The sequence below is a fragment of the Peromyscus eremicus genome, chromosome X (assembly GCF_949786415.1).
Source record: "Peromyscus eremicus chromosome X, PerEre_H2_v1, whole genome shotgun sequence".
NCBI classification, from domain to species: Eukaryota; Metazoa; Chordata; class Mammalia; order Rodentia; family Cricetidae; genus Peromyscus; species Peromyscus eremicus.
Genome location: NC_081439.1, coordinates 86811234 through 86837534, shown reverse-complemented (window position 1 = coordinate 86837534; position 26301 = coordinate 86811234). Strand labels below are relative to the sequence as shown.

At 35.1% G+C, this 26301-nt stretch overlaps 1 protein-coding gene across 1 annotated transcript in view; it reads right to left on the bottom strand.

Moving 5' to 3' along the window:
• Positions 1 to 796: 796 nt before the first annotated feature.
• Positions 797 to 26301, bottom strand: part of Nrk (Nik related kinase) — a 107041-nt gene continuing 81536 nt past the window's right edge. Inside the window, exons 20-28 of the mRNA XM_059250356.1 lie at positions 24490 to 24670; positions 23608 to 23679; positions 21531 to 21674; positions 17997 to 18155; positions 15124 to 15224; positions 13086 to 13235; positions 10000 to 10135; positions 6805 to 6944; positions 797 to 3767 (exon numbers count right to left, since the gene is read on the bottom strand). Coding sequence (XP_059106339.1) covers positions 3672 to 3767; positions 6805 to 6944; positions 10000 to 10135; positions 13086 to 13235; positions 15124 to 15224; positions 17997 to 18155; positions 21531 to 21674; positions 23608 to 23679; positions 24490 to 24670 — 1179 coding nt within the window. The 3' untranslated portion in view covers positions 797 to 3671. The remainder of the gene's footprint in view (positions 3768 to 6804; positions 6945 to 9999; positions 10136 to 13085; positions 13236 to 15123; positions 15225 to 17996; positions 18156 to 21530; positions 21675 to 23607; positions 23680 to 24489; positions 24671 to 26301) is intronic.

The window sequence follows — 26301 nt, the reverse complement described above, 5'->3', positions numbered from 1 at the left end:
AGAGAGACCATCGAATATCCTCTAATAGGTAGATTCTTACTTATTTTAAAGATATTATTCCTCTAATGAGCCCAAATTCCAAGACACCATGCTTGTGTATTTTAATAATGATACAAATCAATAACTGCAAATTTTTATTTAAGAAGCCAAACAATGATACATCACAGAGTTTTTGATCAAACAATTAGTTTCAAAGATTAACTCCATACAAGTTGAATGTAAGTGATTCAAACAGGCACATAACTTGAAACAAATCAAAAAGTACTTTAAAGATCCCACTGAGAGTGTGTGGCATTATTCCTTATCTTATGGAGACTGTCTCAGATGAATGAATTGTGTTTTGTGTGTGTTTGTACGTGTGTGTGCCTGTGTATGTATGTGTATGTGTGTGCTTGTGTATATGTGTGTGATGGAAAGGGAGACAGAGAGAAGTAAGGAGGGAGGGGAGGAGGGAGGGAGGGAGGAAGGAAGGGAGGGAGGGAGAGAGAGAGGGAGGGAGAGAGATAAAGAGAGAGAGGGAGGGGAGGAGGGGGAGAGGGAGAGGGAGAGGGAGAGGGAGAGGGAGAGGGAGAGGGAGAGGGAGAGGGAGAGGGAGAGGGAGAGGGAGAGGGAGAGGGAGAGGGAGAGGGAGAGGGAGAGGGAGAGGGAGAGGGAGAGGGAGAGGGAGAGGGAGAGGGAGGGAGGGAGGGAGGGAGGGAGGGAGGGAGGGAGGGAGAGAGAGAGAGAGAGAGAGAGAGAGAGAGAGAGAATGAGAACAGAGGATAACATCCAGTGTCATCCTCAGGAATGCCATCCACCTGTTTGGAGACAGGGTCTCTCATTGGCCAGTTAGTTTCAACTAGCTGGCAAGCAAGCTCCAGAGATCTACTTGTCTACCCTTCTTCAGCACGGGGACTGGAATTTTTATGTGATTTCTGGGGACTGAATTTAGAGCCATAGGGCATGGGCTTTACTGACCTAGCTATCTGTCCAGTCCTCCAATAAATGAATCATGGCAGAAAACATGATTTAGGTCTTGGTTTACCTCAGAAAGAATTTAATCTTCTGCATTCTGTTTAGGTGAAGGGATGGGGGTGTATGGGAAATAGTGCTTTGCTTATTGTAGTTCTTTGATGATTTTTACCTCTTGCTCTTTGCTCTTAGCATCTTTCTTTGTTTAAACTAATTCATTTATTGAGAAGTTTTGTTATCAGCCCTATCCTTTTTAGCGTTTTCTAGTTTTCAAACATTTCACATTGTATCTTTTATTACAGGTGCTTTGGTAATAAAAGAAAACTAAATCACCATGAAATCAAACCATACTTTCACCAATGCTGTTCATAACCTGCCAAAACGTTTATGCTTCAAACCATACTTCTAGTTGCACTGGTGTTCAGGGGTGCCTCTCCACACATCTGTGATGTGCTGGGCCTTCTAGGTACTGTTACAAGGTGTAGTACATATGTCATTTCTCCTATTACAAAGTATAATGACTATGAAATGACATTGTTCCACTTTTCCTGATTCACCTGCCAAAGGCTATATAGATCCCACACAGATTTATACCTAAGTTGGAAATATTCATTGGTGACATTTATTACTGATGAACTACTTCAAATATTTCATTCTTTCATACTTGGCCACCCAATGATTGAAGCTTCTTTTTCCTTGCTAGGTGCCAAATGTCTTTTCTTCATTACCACATTAGCCTTCAAAGCACAGCAATGCATTGGTAATCTTTCCTGTGTGCTTGCTTTGGGGTAACTTCGTAGACTCTGTTTGCTATTTTCCTATGCTTGCTGGAATAACTGCCACAGAGAATAATGGGAGTTGAGCTGCTAAAACAGATTTTTTAAATGTATTACTGCCTTAAACATATGATTTTAAGATAAAACTTATTAGAAGCTTAATTTTGAGTAAATATTAAGAAAAAATCTTAAAAGGCTTTTCCTACATACTACTTTAAATGAGAAAAATTTCTGAAATTCAAACATAGCAAGCTCCATTTGCTCAGCGATGAGGTACTTGCACCAATTTCCCCATGGCCTTTGGTGTACAAATTTTTCTTAAAAAAAGAAAACTACTTCTAAAGTGTTGATTTGACATTAATGTTTGTTTATTTAAAGTAACTACTGAGCTTTAAAAAAGTAATTTGAATTGTAAACACTCAAGGATAAGCCAGTTTTAGGATCACATTATTGTGTCACAGTAACAGAAATGTGAATCACATTTAACTTGTGGATTCAGGTTCTCCTGTAAGCTGAACACTGAGCTCCTACACTCTTGAGAGAAGTCATAAGGAAAATCCAAATCTTCATTTCTGGCACAAAGGTTCCAGGAAATGATATACTGTCAGGAAATCACACACAGTCAGCTGCTTTCTGTTTTGGTTAACCAGGTAGTTTAAAAATTATTATCCCACTAGCAAAGTCTTCAGATTTTAGAAGCAGAACTAGAGGACTTATTGAGGTATACTTTGTGGTAGGTTCTGGAGTTTTTTCTCTTGCCCCAGAACTAACCATGGCATTGAGGATGGATAGGTATAAATCACGTTTTCTTACCAGGTAGCAGTTACCATAGGTGAGAAAATATCACCTATTTTTGGCGTCTATAAAATATTTGGGTATGGACTGGCATGAATTTCACTACATTTTGCAGACTTTAGTATACAATGAATGTTATTTTTTAAAGTCTACAACAAATGACTAAATTTGAGATTATCACTTAATTACTTTAATTTCTCAGTTTGCAGTGATAAAAATGTGAAAATGTAAGTATTAGCTATCAATGTTCTTTTCATTCTGTAACACTGCTTTGTGTAATAACTGGAAGGGCATTTTATATAGTTTAATGTAGGACTGGCAAAATATTCAATGCTCTCTGATGGTCACAGTATTGGCTAGATAATAGAATTCAGAACTCACCCAATCATGGGGACAGAATTTGACGCCGACTTTGAAGTATTAAAAAAAAAAAAAAAAACTCTCTACAGTACATGTGTATTGGAGTTCAGTCCTGTATTCAAACTAGTAAATGTATTGTTTGGTTGATTAGATTGTCTAGATTGTAAAAACAGCTACTGCATATATTTGGAGCTTTAGGAAGGGGCAACCAAACATCTGAGGCTGTCTTTTCTTCTTATATAGGGAAAACCAGTTTAACAAGGGGCAGAAAAAAATCACAACTGGTCTCCAACTGTGGATTTATTGTGAAAAAGAATCGGGTGGCATATCCCCCTTGATCACTGTAATTTTCCTTGTGCATGCAGGTTGTTCAACCTTAGTCTGGGCTATAAAACTCATTGTTTTTGTTTCTTAATCTAACCTTCACTTTTTTTCTTTTGAAGAAGCTTATTTAGGGCCAATTCATTTGAAAGTCAATTGTAATGTATAACAGGTTTCTTTACTCCATGCTGTAAATCTGAATACAGATACTGTCCAAACTGTCCTAAGAGTGATGTTTGAATTCACAGTAACAAAAGTTACAAAGTTCGTGCAAAAGATATTGTACACCATTGGAGTACATAGAGCTTGCTGTAATTAATTTTATTTATAAAGCTGCATTTCTCATTGAAACTATTATTGCTACGTTAAAAGCCTGATTAAAGTGTTTCTAATGGTAAAACTGAAATGTTAAGATGCAATGGCATGAATGTGATGGATGTAAATGTTGTAGTAAATCACTGGAACCGTTTAAGCAGCATAATGTTTGTGGAGCTCTTCAAGTTTTCCAAGGGTCATAAAGTAAACCCGGCTGTGGTGATTGCTCAGTGTAGAAGTGAAGAACAGCTTTAAAAAAAATAAGAGAAAAACATCATCAGTGATTTTCTAATCCATTTTAGCTAGATAATTAATAAACAAACAGTTATGTACTAGTTTATAACTACAATTTGATGTAATTTAAATATTAAACCATTTTGTTTTGAATAACTTTTCCTTATTTTAAGGAACATAAATTTGATTAGTTTGGAATTTAAATTGTGTATTTCAAAGTAACCTTTTCACCATAGTCTATAGAATTATAATTCATATAGTTTATTATTTGACTTTGTTTTCACTTTTAAAATTTATTCTTTGAGACTTGCATACACTGCACAATTAATTATGATCACGTGATCACTTTTTCAGCCCCCTCAACCCTTTCAACTTGTTTCCTCCCATATTCTCTTTTTAAAATTTATAACCCACTGGGTTCAATCAGTGCTGACCATATGTGCACAAGAGTGAGGCCATCCACAGATCATGGGAACTTACCAGTGCCCTCCCCAAAGAATAATGATTCTCCTTTCCTTAGCAGCTACCAACTGCCATATAATATTTATTGTAGGTGGTCTTCATGGGCTGAAGTTCCTTATTAGTTTTAGTTAACAACACTTTCCTTTAGCTGAGCAAGGATGACACCAATGGACATGCCAAATTGGACTGGGGAAATCCCACAAGACCTCCACTCTATGTAAAGAACTACAGGCAACTGAGAGAAGCTGGGAGCTGGAAGTGGGAGAGGTGTTTTTCTCCAAGGAAGAGGACACCAATCAGTTGTCCAGTGCCAAAAGATCAGCCCTCAATACATACACACAAGTAACATTATATGAACTGAATAGGTTATATTTAGGAATACATATGCATATACATATATGCATGCATATAAAATTAGTGAAAAAAGGGACTATGAATTTGAATGATGGGGAGGAGTATACCGGAGAGTTTGAAGGGAAGAAAGAGAATTAAATCCTCTACTCATTTCACTGAAATAGAAAATCATAAAAAAGTAGAAAATTTCTATAACTTCTTAAATATAAGCAGAAGTGGTAAGTGACAGAAAAAATCATTCTTCCCTTGTATTAAAAGGGAAGACAATTTGAATTAGAATGAATTTGTTTTTATTTTTTGAGATTATAATTGAACTGCAACATTTTTTCCTTTCCCTAGTATAATGAGTTAAACTCAGTGGGACAGGGAGGAACATGTTGTGTAAATGTGGATTCTTCCATAATAAAGAAAATTGAAACAGAACATAGACATAAGTGTCAAATGGAAGACAAAGCTTTCTTACGTCATGAAAAGTTCAACTTAGCAGGGCATGATGATGATGATGATGATGAATGTAAGATAAACTAGTTACCTTTAACACATTTCATGTGCCAAATACTCTGTAAGACGCTTACTATATACATATTATGTAAGAGTTTCACCTTTGTTCCCCAAACAGTTATTAATAGTTCCATCTTAGAGATAAAGGAATTAAGTTTTTAAAAGATAAAACAACGGTTGGTGAAATGGCCCAATGGTACAGAGTTTGTGTAGCATGTGTGGTCCTGGGTTCTATTCCCAGCATTCTCCCATCCCCTGAAAAAAGACACATAGGAAAGATCAATTCAGATTCTCTGGTTATCACATCTTGTTAGGCGATAGAGCCAGAACTGCAACCCCAAACTCTCTGATCGCAAACCCTGGTTCTTAGCATTACATTCCAAACTGGGCACCTTTCCTTGACATGCAGTGATTTTGTCCTGCTTTCTCTTCTATTAATTTGAAGTCTGTGTAATCCTTGGTAATGATTCTTAATCCTTTTAAAATTATTTTTCAAAGTATTACTTTTTAAAATATTAACTTAGGTGATGAACTTTCCTATCTAGCTATTTTTAGTAGTTAACATGGATCAAATTTCACAGACAATTTCCAAGTCTCAATTTTAGTTTTCTTTCCTGTAAAATAGTCATTATACCTACTTGTGAAGATAAATTCAGACAGCTTTTAAAATAGCAAGCATAAAGCCTAACATATAATTATATATTCAACAAACGTAAGTTCTTTTTCCTTCTTTTATTCTTGGAATATGCTGAAAGCTAGAAATAGAAGATTTTCAAAAAGCAAAGAAATGCTAGTCATGAGATGGCAAAAGAGGATTTCTTACACACTGTTGGTAGGAGTGCATTATTATAGCCATCGCGGAAAATAGTATGAAAACAACAACAACAACCAAACAAACAAACAAACAAAAAAGACAACAACAAACAACCAACCCTAATAAACTTGCCATGTTCTCTGGCTCTCATATCTTGGTATGTATCCACAGGATTTGGGTACCAACCTACCAGAGATATTCATATCCATGGTGATTGGAGCACTATCCACAATAACTTTTGAGTAAATCTAGGTACCCATCAACCAATGAATAGACAAAAACCAAGAAAACAAAAACCCCCAAAGACGAAATCATCCATTTGCAGCAAAATACATAGAACTAGAGAACTTATGTTAATTGAAATAAGCTAAAAAGAAAATATTAATGTTTTCTTTCATCTATCAAAGCTAAAACTATCTATCTAGAGATTAGGAATGATGCTGGGACTAAGGTAGATAAAGGGAGATCTGATTAGTGCACATGGAGGGCATGTACTGAAATAGCACAATCAATGTCAATAATATGTGTAATTAAATTATGGTAATTAAAACTAAAATATTTAAATCATCCTATGAAGGCAGACTCACTCTCATATTTTTCTGAAATTTCTTTGTATGAAAATGAAAATGACTATGGATCAAAAATAATGAAAGTTCATGCCAAATAAAATATCAAAGTTTAATTAGGATATTACTAGAGATTTTTACTTCAAAAATAGGGTTCTTTTGAAACAAAAATTACATTATTTGCCAAATCTATTTCTGCTGCAAAAGAGAATTGTTTTTATTAATAAAAATTTAAAAATTTAAAGTTTTAAATTGCCAGTTTAAAAAATATATATTCCTAAATATTATGAGCAGAAAGTCTAATTAGTGTCAATGCCTGGTTTCGTTTTGCTTTACTGAAGGCTGTGAACTATACCTTGTCACCACGGGTACACAGGAATCGCAGTTTCTTGATTGACCTGCGCTTCAGCTCATTCTCGAGAATAGTGGACTGCAGGGACCGCGCTTCAATAGCCTTTTGGTCCCACCCGGTGATTCTCTGTGTACACTCAAAAGCTACAACACAAATGGAAAAAGAACATTTCATTTTTGTAGCAGTGAGATAAAAATCTTAACTACAGTTAACTATTAAGAAGTTAACAGTTACAGGTATGGTTAAACCCATCTGGTTTTGACCTTACTCTGAAGTCTGCCATTTTGGATGTTTTGCTGCTTAGGGCTGGTACTCAGAGTAGTTATCTATAGATTCCCGCAGCGATCAACACTGACTTGCTAGATCTTTGTTCATCTTTGTATTCATATACTGTAAGACCACAGTCTAACACAAGGGTTAACAACTTTGTAAACATTCAAATCAACCCACGGCTTAAAAAAGCATTAACAGTGTAGGCAAAGTACAGTGGACCCAATAAAGAACTGTATTGTAACACAGATGGAAAACTGATTCATAAACAAACTAAAACAAGGGGTACAGATTTAGTTCAGTGGTAGAGTGCAAGGCTCTGGGTTCAGTTCTCAGCCCTGAAAAGAATTAAAACTAATAATTATTACTAAATAAAATCTTATTCAACTAATGACTGTAATAACTAATTTAATTGAATAAACATTTCTGCTATAAGCAGAACTGAGGGTAATTTTATACATCTAAGGCTTTTTCTTGTAGAGGAAAATTATATTACATTTTAAACTTTTTAGGCCTATTTTATAATCCTTTGTGACTATCATTTATGAAAATACTATCTGACAGAATGCTTATTATGAAAAATCCACATACTTCATTGATTCTGTGAAGTATTTTATGGCTGAAGAAGTAATATTAGTAAATATCTGACTTTCAAGTTACTATTCTCTATGAAATTTATGAGGGAGAAAATTTCCACACATCAATTACATTGTAACATTTAAAATGACACAAAATTTAACTAACTGCAGTTAAAATAGAAAATGTGGCACTTTGATGACTGAAAGCAAAATTCTTAATCTGACTGTTTTCCTTTATTTTGAAGGGAGAAACTGGCATTAGTATAGCTATGTCTTTTTATAAGAAAAATTTCCCATTTTCATCAAATGCTCTTGGGTACTCTTGTTTAAACCAAAATTTACCTGCTGTATTCAACATTAAAGTTACATAAAATAACTTATGGCAGACTAGGTAAACTATAAAAGTAACTAGCAAATGCGTACTGTGAGGAATGTAGCTTCTCTCAAAGAAAAGTGCAAAGCATATATTATCCCAGTTTTTATTATAATGCAAACTGCTTTCCCTTGCCCCTCGCCCTTCATTACCCCCACTCATGTCCTACTTACCTGTGTGATTTTGATATCAAAATTGTCACTAAATTACTATCATATTTTGACTATGAAAATTAGCTGTCTTGAAATAACTTTATTAGTGTAATTTCAAGCCCTAACTAAATTTGTCACAGAAAGTATAAAGAACCAATGGCCTGGCTTACAGTAACTAGTAACTTATTTAGCACATACGAATTTTAATTTTTTACTCACATGACTACTATATTAAAATAGTATTGTTCTAAACAGCCACACAGAGAAAAACTGTCTAATTTAACATAGCCTGTCTACTGAGTCCACCACCCAGTGTTAGATCATCACAGATCCACTTCACCTAGATACATACTGAACTAGCTTGGTTTCTGAAATGAGACTCTAAAATCTGGAAGTAGAGATTTTTGGTAAAACTTTCTACAATTCTTAAACTTCTGTACAATTATCTGGGAATAAAGAACATTGTCCTTGTTATTGAAAACATCATAGTTTCAAGAACTGTAAAATGTAGTTTAGGAAACTCTGGATTTAAGCTAGTTGTAAACAGCAAGTTGTTTTCAGTTAGAAAACAGATTGAATAATTTCCTTGACATCAGTGTTATATTATACTACATTCTCATTATGCACTAAACAAACACTAATATCATGTATTTGTAGTGCTATAATTTGCTTTATATATACGTGTCTTTCAAATTCTACCATAGCTTTTTGATCTAGGTTAGAAATTTTCTTGCCCGGGGACAAAGATATTGTAGACATTGAAAATCCCTTTTACTATTATGATCATCTAGTGGCTTGAATATCAGGGTTATTCTCAGGTTCCTATTTTGACTTGGCTACCTGATTTTCATTTCTGGTTCATATACTTTTTGAGGTTCTGGGATGCATTCTTTCCCTAGGCTGCATCACTAGTTTCTACTTGACATATTATTCCCGAAAGTATCACTATAAAAGATATAACATGACTCATCGCTTTTACTTTCTTTTGCCCTAGATCCATCAATTTGTACCATAAGCATTTAGTGTCTGTCATTTATAACGGTTTTAAACCATTTGTGAATTCTTACCTGTTTGAAGAAATTAGAGCAGGTTTTCAGGAGAATCCTTAACATTGACTATGTATGAAAAAATTAAGATTCTGCAGATGCAATGCAAAAAACTATCTCCCCATAGAAAATTGTCCAAAAATGAGTTCTTTCAAATTGGTCATTAAAATACTGTGGGTGTCACGTTTCTACCCACTGTAGACATTTTGAGGGATTCTGGCCTCTGGATAGACAGCTTTTCCTTCTCTTTCCAAGTGTCTCTTCAAACACACAAAGACACAGACACAGACACACACACACACACACACACACACACACACACACACACACACACACACGATAGGAGGAGAGAGCTGTCGTTCATCTTATCATTCTACCCTTTACCCTTTCTAACATTTTAACTGTTTGTGTGTATTTTGTTCTCTAGTCACTAAACATTGGAAATGGACAAAAGAATCTCAAATTATTTTAATTTCCCAAACCAGCAGCCCTAGGCAGAAAAAATGGAATTCTCTATTTTGCCACATGGGTGGCAACAAACAGGTATCCCAGAAAGTTCTGTCTTTTTATATAAGTGATTTCATACAAACACCACTCTATAAACAGAACACTGATGACTAGACAAAATAGAAGTACTTTTGTATATGTAATAATTTAAATTACCCTTCAGTGCTTTAAGAAAAAAAAAAAAACAGTCCTGGAAACCTTATTTAGTACACATTTTCATTCTCTGAAAGCTTCTCTGGATCATCTGAGAGAAAAAGGAATTTGGTACATACCTACAGAAGACGGTATGTCTTTCCAGACTTCAAGGATCTTCTTGAAGAGTTGTTCATTGGCTTCCTCAGAGACACCTTCAGCGTTGAAGGAGAGCATCACGCCAATTCCCAAGCAATTAGGTAAAATGATGATATTCTGCGATATAATGATTTCCAGGTACCGGGATTATGTTTTATAAAGATTTTTGTGTACAGAATTTTATCACTATTATGTTAATTGAAGTAACTATTACTTTAACTGAAGACCAAAAGATGCTCAGCATGCAGGGAGGAAGGTAACCTCTGTTTCTCAGTTCAATAGAATGAATTTGAGAAGAGCTAAACATTTGAGAAGAGCTAGCTTCCATTAAGTCATCAGTTTTAATATTCTCTATTTTTTGTTTAGGATAATAATTTGGAAAAAAAGTAGAGCTGTACTTCCAACATAGAGAAATTTCTTGAAATGCCATAAAAGTATTGTACATTGTAATAGGAAAAATAATACAGTCCTGAATTTAAGATTCATTTCAGAAATTAAGCAATATTTTCATAATGAATGTGTGAGCTAAGTATCAAATCATATATATAATTCTTGGTCATCAGCAAATTCATGGAAAAAAGGAAAATAAACCTCAAAGAGCTTAAGCTTAAAATGTTTTAAGGGACAACTTTTAATACTGTTCCTGGCTTGTTTTATTATATTTGTCCCATATTCAAGAAAATGCAGAATATCTCATTCAAGTCACATAATGTTAATATAGGCTCTATATGCAAATTCAGAAGTACTGGTTGGCAGAATAAGGAAATACTAAGAGATAACTAAGCATTTGTAAATTTTCACATTCATAAATGGGACAGAAATCTGTTTAGAGCACAGATATTATGCCACTGACAGTATTTCTCTGATAAATTTTTTAAAAAATGTGTTTTGCTGTTTTTCCAAATTAGCAAGTTACGGGGGTGGGGAAGGTCAGAAACTATACTTGCCAAAGCCAGCGTACTCAGGCCAAGTGCTTGAGGCCATGTCTCAGCAACAACAATCCTCAAAACTAAAATAGGAATCCAGAGGCGAAACGCAATTTTAATGCGTTCCCTGGGTACTTGCATGAGCAGTTGAATCAGAAAAAAGATAAGAAAGAATGAAAGAAAATGCAAGAAATAAGGTTGTTTCAAGAAAAATCTATTTGTAATAAAATGGGACTGCTGCAAATCCAGACAGCCTCCGAGGTAATTTCCTTGCTTCTAAGGTGCTTGCTGAAGCAACCGGATACTCTTAGCATGTGTGGCTCCCCGCACCATTAGAGTCTCTGTAATCTAGCACTTGGGAGAAAATATTATTTTTAGGACATTCTCTTTCAGAAGACACCTCCTTTCATATTAGAGTCCTTTCTATTTTAGTGGGTCAAGACACTAGGGAATTTGTCTAAAAATATGTTTGCATATATCTGAGGTATCCTAATTAGGTCAGAAAATGATTTGTAGAATCCCTACTTTTTTCATTCTCATTTCTATAGTTAATTAACTGATTTTCTAAAGCAAATAATTTCCCTGCTTATTATTTAGATTTAAACTTTTTCAGTGATTTTATTTTTCAAGCCAGTAACTAGTGTATCCCAGGCTGGCCTCAAATTTGCTAAATAGCCAATGCTGGCCATAATATTCCCAAACTTCCTGTCTACTTCCAAAGTTATGGGATTATATGTGTGTATTAATATGCCTGGTTGGACTTTTCAATAAATGTAGACTTAAACCAACACTCAAATATTCCTTATTGCACTGGCTTCTGAATAAAGGCTATCTATTATGATGAGAAATATAAGATGCAGGAAGCTACAGAGATAACTTAAATGAAGAGTAACATAGTTATATCAAAATTACTTTGTGGTTTTGGCTGAGATTGTGTTTAATATTTTCACAGTACAAACGGTAAATTGTCTATGTAGGCAACTACTAGGTTACTAACTAATGATTGTTAGTTTCACCAAAATACCTTTAAAAATGTCTTCATCAATGTTCTGCTGATTGGTTTTATGTAATTGTTTTAATTGCATTATTAGAGACACAGGCTGTATTCTTAAAAATGTTCAAAATACCACATAAATTGAGTGATTTAAAGTATATAAATGTCTTGTCCAAGGATTTTATGTAATGATAAGCTGCTGAAATTTTAATATTCAACAAACTAAATATTGATAAAGGATGAAGAGAAAAACAATTGCTGGTAAAGACAGCAATTTTAAATATAACTGTCAACAAGGAAAAATCAATTCTACCATCAATTTTTTGTATGATGTAGGTGTGGTATGATGTTATTGTCAAGCTCTTTATATTAATAATGAGTGTTTGTACAGCCATTCACAGATTAGATCTTGGGCTTTATTTACATGTTGAAAATTGTGGTGCATTTACTTTAAAAATACTGAATCTTGTCATCAGAAATTTCCAAATATAATGAATATCATAAATGAATTTTGAAGTAATTTGCTATAGTCTACAGATAATTCAATAAAGAGGGGAGTGCACATAATTATGTAATTGTGCTATTGATTTTTTAACAAAGTATATTAGTATATTGCAGGGTATAGAAATACTAAAGCCAACTGCAAAGCATCCTAGGGCTAATTAGTATAAATGTACAAAGATGAATGGATAGTGAATGTAGAACACAAAGCCATTAAAAGGAGGCAGCCCTCAATTAGTTCCACTTGATAATGGCCAGATGGTGGTGTGGGCTTGAGATTATCAGTTCTGGTTAATCAATATAACTGGATTTTAAAGGTTACATGTATTCATTATTAACAAAATCATTATGTTCAAACAAAATCTGTCTGCAGACTGCACTTAAATATCTGAAATATGAAGCCATTAGTAATTTTTATTTATGTAGCAACACTTTCTGGCACGCTAAACTTACCCGTTAGAGATCTCTATACCCTCAGACATACATGTACATGCAGGCAAAACATACATGAAGTAAAAACAAATATCACTTTTAGAAAGTAAAAGAAATAAAGGAAAATTATACTTTAAACCTTTGAGAATTTTGATAACTGGAAAAATTCAAAGTGTTTACAATAAGTTCTACGGAACTGAAGGTATTATCTTACGTTATTTGGCAAGGTCACATCAGACATAACTTCCGATTCTGCATCAATGATGTGATATCCATTAGCTGAGCTGAAGAAAATCTTCAGTGTTTTCTCGGAACCAATAGCCAGATCAACTGTCACTGGCTTAAGATCAAGAGTTGGAAACACCTGAAAATATAAAAGCAAATATGGCCCAAAGGCCAAAATGACTTTCTGACTATGCAAAAATTTCCCTATTCTTTTGCCATATTTATGAGTTTATAAAACTCAGGTGGCTGTTTATGATTGGTTGATTGACTGATTTATGATCCTGGGGATTGAATCTAGGGCTTCCTACAACCTACAATGACCAAGTGGTTAAGACCTTCAGAACCGCATATGGCCTTGTTCTCTCATTAGCTGTCCTTAAATTCCTTGCCTTGAGCTTCAGCAAATGAAGGAGCTCATCTGGTCTCTTAAACCGGTTCGCTGGATCAGCTGCCTGTATTTTTGCCAATATTCGTATATAGGCTTCATAGGACATGTAGTCTCCTTCGGAGTCTGCTGACTGATCAATGCATACTTGGTAAGGAATGAAAAAGGCCATACACATTAACCTATGATAGACAGATTATCCTCTAAGACACCTATGGTGTACAGTCCAAGGAAACGAAAGGGCAAACAGGATTCATTGCTAAGATTAGATTATGTAAAGGACTGAGCATCACAGGATTCACAATAATGTGGTCATGAGGTGGGCATCAAGAATGGAAATGAGGACTCAGACAGGAACCAGCTAGACATATTGTTAGTACTTATCTCTTTGTTTTCCAGTTCCATACCAGGTAGCGCTGACAAGTCAGCAGACACCCAAGAATTAACTCATATCCAAATGTTGACAGCTGAGCCAAGACCCAATTTAGGCAGATCAGATCAGAGATGCTCTATCTGTCATGGTAGACCAATTGTCTATAGAGTAGCCTATTCTATCTAGAAAAGGGATACTCTGCAAACAGTGGAAATAGTTCTTGAGGAGTATTCATATGTGTTTTACAATGATCAATGTATATATGTGATGTGTTGTCCTAAAAATTATAACATATAAATAGATCCTGACCTAAGATACAAATGCATTTCATGAATACCTTGAAGATTACCAGGATGTGGTCCTATCAGTCCTTTTTGAAACCTGTATGTGGACCAAGTAGTTCAGTATCATTGAGAACATTTGTTAAAATCAGATTCTCAGGCCCCACTGCAGACTCATTAATTCAGCCTGGGGTTGGGTCTGAGATCTAAATATTTAACAAATGCTCCCACTGATTCTGATGCCTATAATAAGCAAGACAAAATAGCTACTTGGCTTTTCTAAAAAAAAAAATCTATCCTGATTAAATAGAACTGAATTTATGGGAAAGGAAAAAAATCAGCAGCATTTTGTTTGGGCCATTAGATGGCTAGTTTCCATAGCCGATCCATACAAGTTCAGTTAAGTAGTAAGATGTAACGCATACTGTGCCTACTCCCTATGTCCCAGAACACTACTACAGAGAAGTGTGTTTCAGACCAGAAGAAATACAGACCCCCCTTCCTTCCCCCACCCATGTATTGTTGTAAGGATAGTTGGAGCAAAGCCTTTCTCTCCCCACTTCCAACGTGGCTTTCTTAGCATCTCCACATCTCATCTTACCATCTTACCTTCCCTCTGCTCTCCACCCCCCACTAAGAGAGAACAGGGACTTTCCCAGCTTCAAGTCATTGGGGTGGCACCTGAAGCCTGTGTTTGGGCTTCTAGAAGAGAAGATCTTCATGTTGACTACAGGAAATGGGAGTGAGGAGCTGGTGGGGATGTCCTGTAAGGGGAGGGGTTGGGGACTTCCCTCAAACTCTCCCTTGCTGTGGCGCCTGTGGATTGTCTAAAAAAGGGTTAAATGATAATTATTGACATGATATATTCAAATTGCAATAACTGTAGCCGAATGGTATATATTTCCACATCTACATTCCAAACTACTATTTTGTTTATAATTTCTTCTTTAGAGAAAAACAGTATGATGCAAATGAAAAGGTCACTCACTTTAATAGCAGTGCTTTCATCAAAGGATTTTGGTGCCCATGCAAAAAGGTGAATTGATGATTTCAAAGCAACTGCGATATATGTTGTTTCTTCATGTTGAACTATAATGGCAACATACAAAAAAGTCATACCTCAGAATTAACAAGAACACTCAGGAATTTATATTTATTATCACAAATGAAATAACCACAGTGTTAAAAGCAAAACTGCATATTTTTAGAATAGCTACTTTGCTGGAGTTGTATTCTCTTCATTCAATATTAATATCACCGAATAATTCCATGGATTGTATTTATCAGCATTCAAGTGCATTTTATTCTTATTATACACTATAGCAAAATAAGAGAATAAAAATAAAGTAGTAAGGTTGGGTGACATAACTATTATTTTATCACTTTTGGAGGCTCAGGAAGGAAGATTCTATGTTTGAGGCCATCCTGGGGCTACATACCAAGAGCCTATCTGAAAAATCCAAGGGTTGTGAGTGTACATTAGTGATAAAGTGTTCTGGTAGTATGTGCAAAGCTCAGAGTTTCATTCTTAACAGAGAATAAGTATTACAGAAAGTCAAAATAAATGGAAAAACTTTCCATGTTCATGGATAGGTAGATTTTCTTAAAATGTAACTATCTAAAATAATCTTTACAGATTAAATTCAATCCATGTTGAAATCTCAATGATCTATTCTGTAGAAATAAAGAGGCCATTCCTAAATGTCACACATAATCTTATAAATGTTCTGACTCTTCAGAAAAGTCTTCCCAAAAGTCCAAAGTTGAAGTACACCCATTTTCTGATTTCAATGTTTACTATAAATTATATCAGTAGCACTTAATTCAGTCATAAGAAAGAATGAGATTATATCATTTTCATAAGTAGATATATCTAGAGATTATTATATTAAGTTAAACAAACCAGACTCAAGGAGACAAGTAGCATACATCTTTTTCTTACATATGTAAATTGTATTGAAGAAAAAGTAAAGGGGGCTGGTGAGATGGCCCAATGATTAAGACAGCAAACTGCTTTTGCACAGGATCCAAGATCAGTGCTTGGCACCCTACTTGGACATCTGAAAACTGTCTGTTACTCTAGGACCTACAGTCTAGACCAAGGAATCTTGACTGAACTTGTTGGACACCAGACACACATGGTGTACAGACATACATACAGGCAAAACCGGCATATGAATCAAATATTTTTTAAACAATGGGAATACAGACAAACTGAATACAATTGAGATTCACTAAGTGAAAGAAATCTGTTACAGAAGACCACATAATACATGGATATTTTTCTGTTAGCTTCTGTGATAAGGCAAATACATAGAGAAAAAATAGGTTAATCTTTATCTAGTACTTCACAAAAAGTCGGAAAGGGGCCGGGCAGTGGTGGTGCACAGAGTGAGTTCCAGCACAGCCAAGGCTACAAAGAGAAACCTTGTCTTTAAAAACAAACAAAACAAGTGGGAAAAAAGGGAAGGAAATACTGTAATGGAGTACTGGTTTCCTTGGAGAGAAAAATCTGAACTTTTATGTAAGTAAGATCATAGTAATGGTTATTGAGTTGTTCACTTTAAAAAAATACATTTCATAACATGTAAATAATTTCAATAGCACTATTGATAGAGAAATAAAAGTTATACAAAGTGTATGCTTGTTTTATGGAACATCCCTCTTCCTTGGCTAGAATACTGCTTTTGTTCTGATTCTCACCAATATTCTGTCTCTTGACCGTATTTTCTTCCACCTCTTTTATTTTATCTCTCCTACCATTCTACTTGTCAATGGAAGAAATGACTTTTGGTTGTCCTGGGTAGTAGTACCAATGATTGGAATGGACTCAGCTAGGAAAATGGACTTCATTTATCCATTCAACTTGAGTACAGATTTCCCAGATTACCTTTGTAAAGATCTGTCATTGAGATAAAAATTGCCAACTTAGTAAGAGGTAGTTGTACAATATAAACTCTTGGATTAGCATCTTGGAATATCTTTCACCTTTAGGGCTATCATATTTATATAATATGATTGCAGCAGTGGTGTTATCTGAAGCTATAATAAAGGATTTATCCTATACTTTAGCTTTCTAGATACAAATGCTTTCATTTAATGTTATATGTGTATATATGTGCACACATGTGAAAGCAAAAAGTCAGTTACGATATAATTTTTCTCTTGCAATTTATATAATGTGATTTCAGCAGTCGTTCACTTACACTACCAATTCTGCTCTAAGGGTCAATCGCTTCAGAGTAAAAGGAAACTAAGAATAGAGGGGATTTGATTCAGAAATGGAATAGACTGTGATAACATTATTTCATAGTTGTCAAAGGCTCAGAACAGTATTCTGAGGCCCAAAGGGGTTATTACTCTATTTTACAGAGATATTTATAAAGAGATACATGATATGAAAACATTCTATAATGAAACATATAGTATTAGGAGCAATAGTCAACAGAACACAGAAAAACTTTCAGATTCACTATGAAGTTTCCTGGTATTAAAGTATTAAATAGGATCATATTTTATTGCCATTCAAAGGAAAGGAAATATTACATACATCTCTGCAAGTTGCTAAAGATATATCAAGAACAGTTATAGTAAGGACAATATTACTTTCATATATTAAGTGTGACTAGGAAAGGAAGAAAGAAGAAATAAACCAACTTTAACTCCGAGCTATTTCAGCCAATAGGTATGTACAAAGGTATATAGAAAACGCCTAGGAAATGCCTCGATGACATTCACTCATATTTTCATTCAAAATTGCAAATTCTTTCCTTTCTTTGTCTTGTCTTTTGCAATTATGGACCTCTCCACATAAATGGAAGCATAAACTCTATAGCAATAGTAAATGTGAAATGGACGTACGGACACTGAAGTGTTCACAGCCAGTCAGCTTATCAATAGCTTTACAAGCTTCCTCTTTCTTCAGCATTTCTTTCTGCCTTTTCTTACTTTCGGGATCATTATTCAGAATCTTGTTCCTCAGCCAAGTCAAATGGTACACGCGAAGTCTGTTCTTGCGGCCTGGTAGGAAAACATGATGTTGTTTCAATTTTCTCCCTCTTTTTACATTCTAGAAATACAAAGCAGTAGGGCTGTGCTGCTCTTTAAACCAAATTTTCGTTAAACTAAAAGTCACTTTTTAAAACTAACATGATATTCGTGTCTTCTGTTGGGCTCTACTAGTTGCCTCTGTGCCTATCTGGTGAAGTGGATTCCACCAGGATAGGTTAAGATTGTCTCTAGGCAGCCAACCCAACCCAGTGACTATCCATTCATTTGAACTTTCCTAAGTCTTGGCTCCTCTACAATTCCCAGACCTAGAGGTGGTTCCTGGTAATATGAATAGATAAGAAGATGTCTGAATGCCAACTGGGCTTTTGCGACCAGGAAATTGGATTTCCTTGAGTTCTGTCAACCTAGCATGTTTATAAATGAATTGGACACATTTATTTGTTTCTTTAATTCTTTTATCTTTTTAATTTTTACTTGTCTTTTAAGGCTTTTATTTTTATATACTTATGATGTATAAGGTGGTATTTTTATTAATGTAGACGTTGGTGCTGTGGGATGGTCTTTCTGTATGCTGTGAATATGTGTTGCTATGATTGGTTAATAAAGAAGCTGCTCTGGCCAGGTTATAGCCAGGCAGGAAATCCAAGAGAGAGAGAGACAGGAAGAAGAAAGGCAGAGGCGGGAGAGGTGCCAAATTGCCATCCTAGGAGCAACATGTAATGGGATGCAGGTAAAGTGACAGAACACGTGGCAATACATAGATGAATAGTTATGGGTCGAGTTATGTTATAAAGACTAGCTAGCAAGAGGCCTGCCATAGGCCATCCAGTTTGTAAATAGTATTAAGCCTCTGAATGATTATTTTATAGGCAACTGCGAGACTGTGGGACCAGGCGTGACCAGAGAAACCTTCCGGCTACACATTGGGAAATAAGCATACTCATTAACTTAATTTTAAAAAGTTATTTATGGTAAGTACATTCAAATTCTTCTCTTCTAACTATTTTGAGACACATAATGTGTTATTTTCCTTACATTCACCTATTGTGTCATAGAACAACAAAATGTAGTACTCTTATTTAAATTTTACCCACTATGTATCTGTTACTTTATATCACCTTTCATCCCCTTTTCCATTCAGTCCAGCTGTTGGCAATCACCAGTCTACCCTCAGCCTCTTTGAGGTAATGCTTGAATTATTTATTTTAGTTTTTGAGATTATAATATAATAACATCATTTTCTCCTTCCCTTCCCTCCTTCCAAGCCCTCCCATATAACACTCCTTTCTCTCTTTCAAATCCATGGCTTCTATTGTCATCAATTGTTGTTACACACGTATGTATATGTATATACATGGATATTCATAAATATATAAATATAACCTTTTGAGACAATTTTTATATTCTACTCATTAGTAATTTCCTAATTACTAATCCTATCAAATTTTTATAATTTATTTGAACACTAAAGGCCCTATATAATGACTTTATTCATTTTCTTTGTTATTTTTAATATTGTTATAAAAGTCCCAATAATAAGAATCTTTTTTTGAAATCACACTGGTCTCAAACTTGGAGATCCATTTTCCTCTTGAGTGCTGAGATTAAAAGCATGTGCCTCCAAGCTCAGCCTAGTACTAAAATTCTTAATGTGATTAATTTTACTGTGTTTTTATAGGGAAATTTTAAAGAGGTGTTAGGGTTCAGAAAATTACACTTGTCATTTTATACTTAACAGAATAAGCTACTGAATAACTTCACATTGCATCCTTGTAAATTCTTTTCAGAGTAGCCTTTGAGGATCTTTATCTGAGGATGACTTTTTTATAGTATTTGTCACAAAAAATAATTTATAGGCTGAGGAATCCTTGATTACCATGCAAAAAGCCTTAGTTTTAAAACCCAGTACCAAACAAAAACAAATTACAATTGGGTTAAGTTTAAGGATTGTAAAAAGGTATATCTGGGTTTGAAAAAAAAATTTCTCATCCAGATGTGTATAATCTCCAAGCTACCCAGATGTTTTCAAAACTAAATATTGCTCCAGTGTACCTGAAACCATTACAAATGATTAGTCATGAAATATGATTAAAATATTATGAAGTCTGAGTTTATCTCTAAAGAGTTTTGCCTTTAATTAAACCTTGAAGCAGAATGAATCTTATCGAATCACAGCAATTTGCACACTAATATATATTCTACATGTATCTTATATGTTATGAAGTACAAAAATTCATATAAATATCAGTGGTTGATATGGTTTTATTTGGTGGCCAAATCTTAGGTTAACCACTCCCATTAATTCATTAGTTGTCTTTGGATTTTCTGATACTAATCCCTGTTTAGTGTTAGGTCTCAGGACAAAAGGCTAACTAAGGTGCTTATTAACAAATCAAAGCAGAAACTGGCTGCCAGCTTCTCCCAGCATCCCTCAGTCTCTACCTGTTACAGGGTCCTCCTGGCTGGCATATTCTACCCCCTACCCTGAAGTCTCCAGCTCAAGGGCTGGGCTGCCCTTCTCCCATATACACATATTCTCCCATATTATATATTCTCTTCCATATATAACCCAGCCATTTGGCTACACCAGTCCTTTTACTTTTGCCTTTTGGCCTTTTGGCCTCTCAGCTGCCACTCCAGGCTCCCCTTTCTCCCCTCCCCTCTTTCCTCATATGGCCCTGTTCAGTCTGCAGGTCATGTCCACACTGGACTCTCTCAGATGCCTCTGGCTGTGTTCTCCCTCATATCTACAATAAACTTTCTCCTCCTCCACACCTAGGAGCAGTCATGTCCTCATTTTATTTATTTATTTTTCATTCATTTAGTAGTCACAATTAATTTAACACCAACTTACTTGCTTTTTCACAGTCAAAGTTTCAGGTTCTGATTATGAAAATTATGAAAGATTATGAAAATCAACTACTGTTTGGGAAAGGTGTAGATGTTTTTAGGGAATCCATTCTGGTAACTAATCTTGTTTGTTTGCCCATGTAATATTAGGGAGAGACAGGGACATGTCTTTCTTTTACCCAATTACTCATCGACTTGTGTTTTGGACACATCAAAAGCTAGATGGTGGATATTGGTGTAGTTCATTGTGAGTGAGATTACAGCTCTGAAGTTTTGGAAACAACTCTGAAAAGAAATTCAAGGATGCAAATGGAGTTTTCTTGATCTCCAACCTAGGTTAAGTGCATCAAGATCAAAGAGAGTTTGTTTAAAGTCTAAATGGATAAGAAAACACAAGTAGGAGATTCTGCTGTCCCAATTAGTTATATTTAAAGTATTTTCCTATGAACACCTTCACCCAAGAAAGCCTTTAACCTAGTTTGCAGTTCAATTACTCCGCATAATTACTCAGTTAATTTTAGAACTTAAACAAACCAGAGATGGTAATCAGCAAATTGAGTGGCTCCACGACTTGAATCTGGCGGAATGGTCTTCGCTTTATAAGTTTAATGATGTCTGCCTTTCCACTTCTGTCCATCAGGTACAGATTAGATCGGGTGCCCAGCAACAAATTGACTCCTGTTTAGATACAGAAAGTGCTGTATTAGCTGATTATTTCAATTAGTGTGTATTAATTCTACAGAAAGGGTTTTCACGATGATGTTTTTATACTTCTCTATCACATAATTTAATTGGAATCACTCTCATTACCCTTTCTTATTTTTCCTTCTCACTCCTTCTGGGTCTGCTTCCATTTCCCTAACAGTCTCCATTCTACGCTTAGGACCTTAAGAAAAATGAAACTAGATCTTGCGTATGAGGGGAAATATGATTTTTGTCATTATGCATTTGGCTTACTTCAACATCCAGTTATAACCTATTTTCCTACAAATATGATTCTACTCTTTCTCATAGCTGAATCATACTGTACTACGTATATGTAAATCCCACATTTCTTTACTCTTTACTTACTGATTTTCTAACTAAATATATATGTATAACTGCTTTGGTTATTCCAGTTTGCTAGTCGATATAAGATGACTTTTATAATTTCAGGCTAATATTAGCCTTGTTAATCTCATACTATTCAACTATGTATACTCCTAACAGTGTGTGTTTCATTAAAATGTGTAAATAGATGTCCATACATACTAGCAATATTCTACTGCCTGCTGTCTATTGTGCTATCTGACATACAGAATATTATGTATACCATAGCGCTATATTTTAATTGTCACAAACATTTCCAGAATCAATCAGTGTGGTGACGTTGTATCTGTATACCCCAATAAAGTTTATCTGAGGATCAGAGGAAAAAACCAGCTACGATTGTAAACATCGAGGTCAGGCAATGGTAGCACATGCCTTTAATCCTATCATTTGGGATGCAGAGATCCGTCTGAATCTCTGTGAGTTCAAGGCCACACTGGGAACAAAGCCAGGAGTGGTGGAACATGCCTTAAATTCCAACACTAGTTAACCATAAAGGTCTGGAGGTCTGTATAGACAGACAGGAAGTGACAGAGCTGAGCAGAAAGAGGAAGTGATGTAGCTGGGCAGAGAGAGGAAATGAGATGGCCAAACAGAAAGGCATATAGTGTGGACATACAGGTAGTAGATCTCTTTGGAGATTGAGGTGTTGGTGAGGTGAGATTGTCTGTGGCTTGTCTTATTCTCTCTGATCTCTCAGTTTTTCACCCCAATATCTGGCTCCGGGTTTTTATTAATAAGACCATTTAGCAATTCATCTACAAATCAGACCTTCTGAATATTACCTTTAAGCAAATTTAGTCTCTCTCTATATAGTTAATTTTGGTTCATTTTCTAGACATCAACTACATTTTTAGTGCTCATGCATTATTTATTGTCTGAGCCACTAAATTAGAAAATCATTGAGGATGACCATTTTCTTCTAAGGGCTCAGTCCCTATTAAATTTAAATTTCCTACTTCTTTGTATTTTTCTTTTAAAATCCGTTTTCTGTTCAATCACACACCGGCGAAAATCTATGAAATGTTAAGTTAGAAGTTGATGTTTACTTTGGACCTTGGTTGTACTAAGTTATTTTATAGCAATGTACTATGCAGACTAGTTTGGGACAATGTATATATAATCTCAGCTCTATTGCTATGGTCATAATTTTCAGAAACAAAGAGTTGAAAAAGTCTGTCAAATTTAAGATTTTATAGAGAGAACTCAGGCATCCTCTGTACTTAAAAATTGCAAGATCCTGCAGAAATCTTTCTTTTAATAAGTATGTACTAACTTAGAAAACATTAAACTCAAATTGTCAAATGACCATAATGAAGCCTAATTTTGTATTTTCCTCCAGGTAACTCAAGTTAAAAAGCAAAAAGTGGAAGACATTAATTCAACAAGCCAGAGCAGCCCTGAAGCAATTCCTATCAATTCATCTGTAATCGACTGGCAATGGTAAAATGTTTTACTTCTACAAGCTTCACGAGTTCTCTACATGAACATGGATCTAAAACAAAACCAAACTCAAACTCACCCCACAAAGAGCCACAGCAGATCTCAGATGAGAACTCCTTTTCATACACATGGATTAGTGGTTTGTTATATGCTGGGGAGACACAGAGTGGGTTAACATTTACTTCAGATGCTAGCTGAGGGGGTTTTTCAGGCACCTCAACAAATCCAGCTTATAGTACAAATGGAAAGGCATTAGGACAAATCACTGATCTATATACTAAATGTGCCAAGTATTTCCATAACGGAGATGGCCCTCAAAGTTTGGTTTCCTTATTGTATTTCATCTTTTATGTAAGTTTTAGTAAATTCTTAACTCCTTAGAAAATGCAAATCGTGGTGGTTAAAATACATTGCTGAGTATGGATGTGATTTGTGGCTTTGATTATATTGCAAAACCAATAATTGAATGAAGGATTCAATTTCTTAATTGCGGGTCAAATCTACTCATCATAAAGATTCAGTGATAGCTGGGTGTGATAGCAAGGGCCTGTGATCCCAGGAAGATGAGGGAGTCAGTGTCAATAACAGTTACAGAATGAGCTCAATGCCATCTGGGTTACATGAGACTCCCAAAAATGTAAGGAAAAAGAAAAGATTTCACTGAGGAGTAATTTAAAAAACTTATGTATGGTTTACTTATTTAAGCACATATGTTGTGGTTGGTTTTCTCCTTCTACCATGTCGGTCTAAGGGAATAAACTTGTTAGGCTTGATAGCAAATATTTTTACCTTACAACTCATCTTGCCAGCCTGAGGAATAATGTTTTTAAAGGCATTCATCAATCTTATCTTATAGCAAATCAATATTCAAATTCTTTGATTTACCACACACCATGAATTACTGTACGAGCAAGTATAAGTATTCAGCATGGGAAGATCATATCATACCAGACATACTTACAGGTGTCACTCGCAATGTCGGTATCAGAAGCAGAAGCAGACCCTCTGGAAGATGAGTGGACCATAGGAAAACCCACTGTTGCTGCTGACTCTGATATCTCATTGGGATTGTCACCATCAAGTGCGAGGGATGCGTTATCCAAGACAATTGAGTCTGAGGTCTCAGTTCCAACATCTGATTCCTGTAAGGAGACCAAAGGCCATTTTAATCTATTTGGTTAATATCAGGAAAACATGCTATGGGTGACTTGAAAATTTGAATGCAAAATCTGTAATATAGTCATCCTTAAAACTCCATATTTACTAAAATGTATCAGCAGTGTCATCAGAGAAGTAAGCTATTATTGGGATAATGTGAAGGGAGAAATAGAAGGAGCATTAAGTTGCCAAATGTACAATATTAGATCTAATATTTGTGGAAATCTACCAGGTTCTATGCTAGTACCCTTATTTATCTATCTCCATGAACATTTACCACAACATAAAAAAATAAATACTATTGTCTCTGATTCTGCTATAAGGAAAAAATCTTAGAGAAATTAAAAGTTTTCTGGATTAGAGAGCTGGTATGTAGGGGATCTAAAGATTGAAAAGAATCTAATCCCAAAATGTATATGCCAAATAACCACTTTGAAAAAAGAGCACACCATGAGCATATCTTATCCACTAATTTAAGATGTCTACAGAACTGGGTCTGGAGGCACATGCATATATTCCTGGCATGTGCAAGGCTGTTGTCATGAGTCTTAGGCCAGCCTGGGCTATATAATAAGTTCCAGATTTAGCATGGGCCTACAGAGCTAGATCCTGGTCCTAAAACTGTAAAAAAATTAAAACAAAACAATACAAAACAAAAAATGAGAACACAACAAAACAAAAAAAGATGGCTTAAGAGAACTGATAGTAAGAAGAACCATGAGGGGCATGTGGTTCAAATGATCAAACAAAAGATATAAAAATAATCAACTTATAACAATCCTAGAGTAAACATATTTCATGCTTCCATTGATGGAGTAGACACTCAAGGATAAAAGCCTCCAAGTGTTATGATTCTATATTCAATATGTGAAAAAATTATCAACTCTCTGTTGAGGTTATTGAAGGTCAGGGGGAAGAATTAGGAGTTAATTATTTGTGAAGATTAAAGATCTACCAGCCTAGATGTCTAACTGATTAATTGGAAAACAAAAATGTGGTATGTACTCATACACAATGGGATTTTATTCAGCCACAAAGAAAATGAAGTCATGAAAATTTCAAAATAATGGATGGGTGTGGAAATTATTATATTAAGGGTTATAATTCTACTCAGAGGAAAACATACTTCCAGTTCTTTATGATAAACACACAGATGCTAGATTTTAGTGTGTGTGTGTGTGTGTGTGTGTGTGTGTGTGTGTGTGTGTGTATGTATGTATGTATGTAGTATAGATGTGTGTGTATGTAGTATAGAACCAGAAGAGATTGTCAGTGAGAGGGAGAGAGATTTTAAGGAAGAGTAATGGGGGAAATGGGTCAACAGAATACATGCGACCTACGAGTTGAATGGAGGGAAAATGTATAGTTGAGCGGGGATGAAAGGAAGAGGGGGACCAACAAAAACTAAGTATTAGGGAAATGCCATAATGAAATCCATCACTTTATGTGCTACAAAATATTAATAAATAGTTAATGCTAATGGCTGCACACTATTGTATGTGTCTAAAATGTTATCGATTTGAATACTTGGAAAGTTTCAGTTAGTGTATTCTACAGCTATGAATAATATTACCAGTACCTTGAAATATTTCCCCAAGTGTATGATCTAACTTAA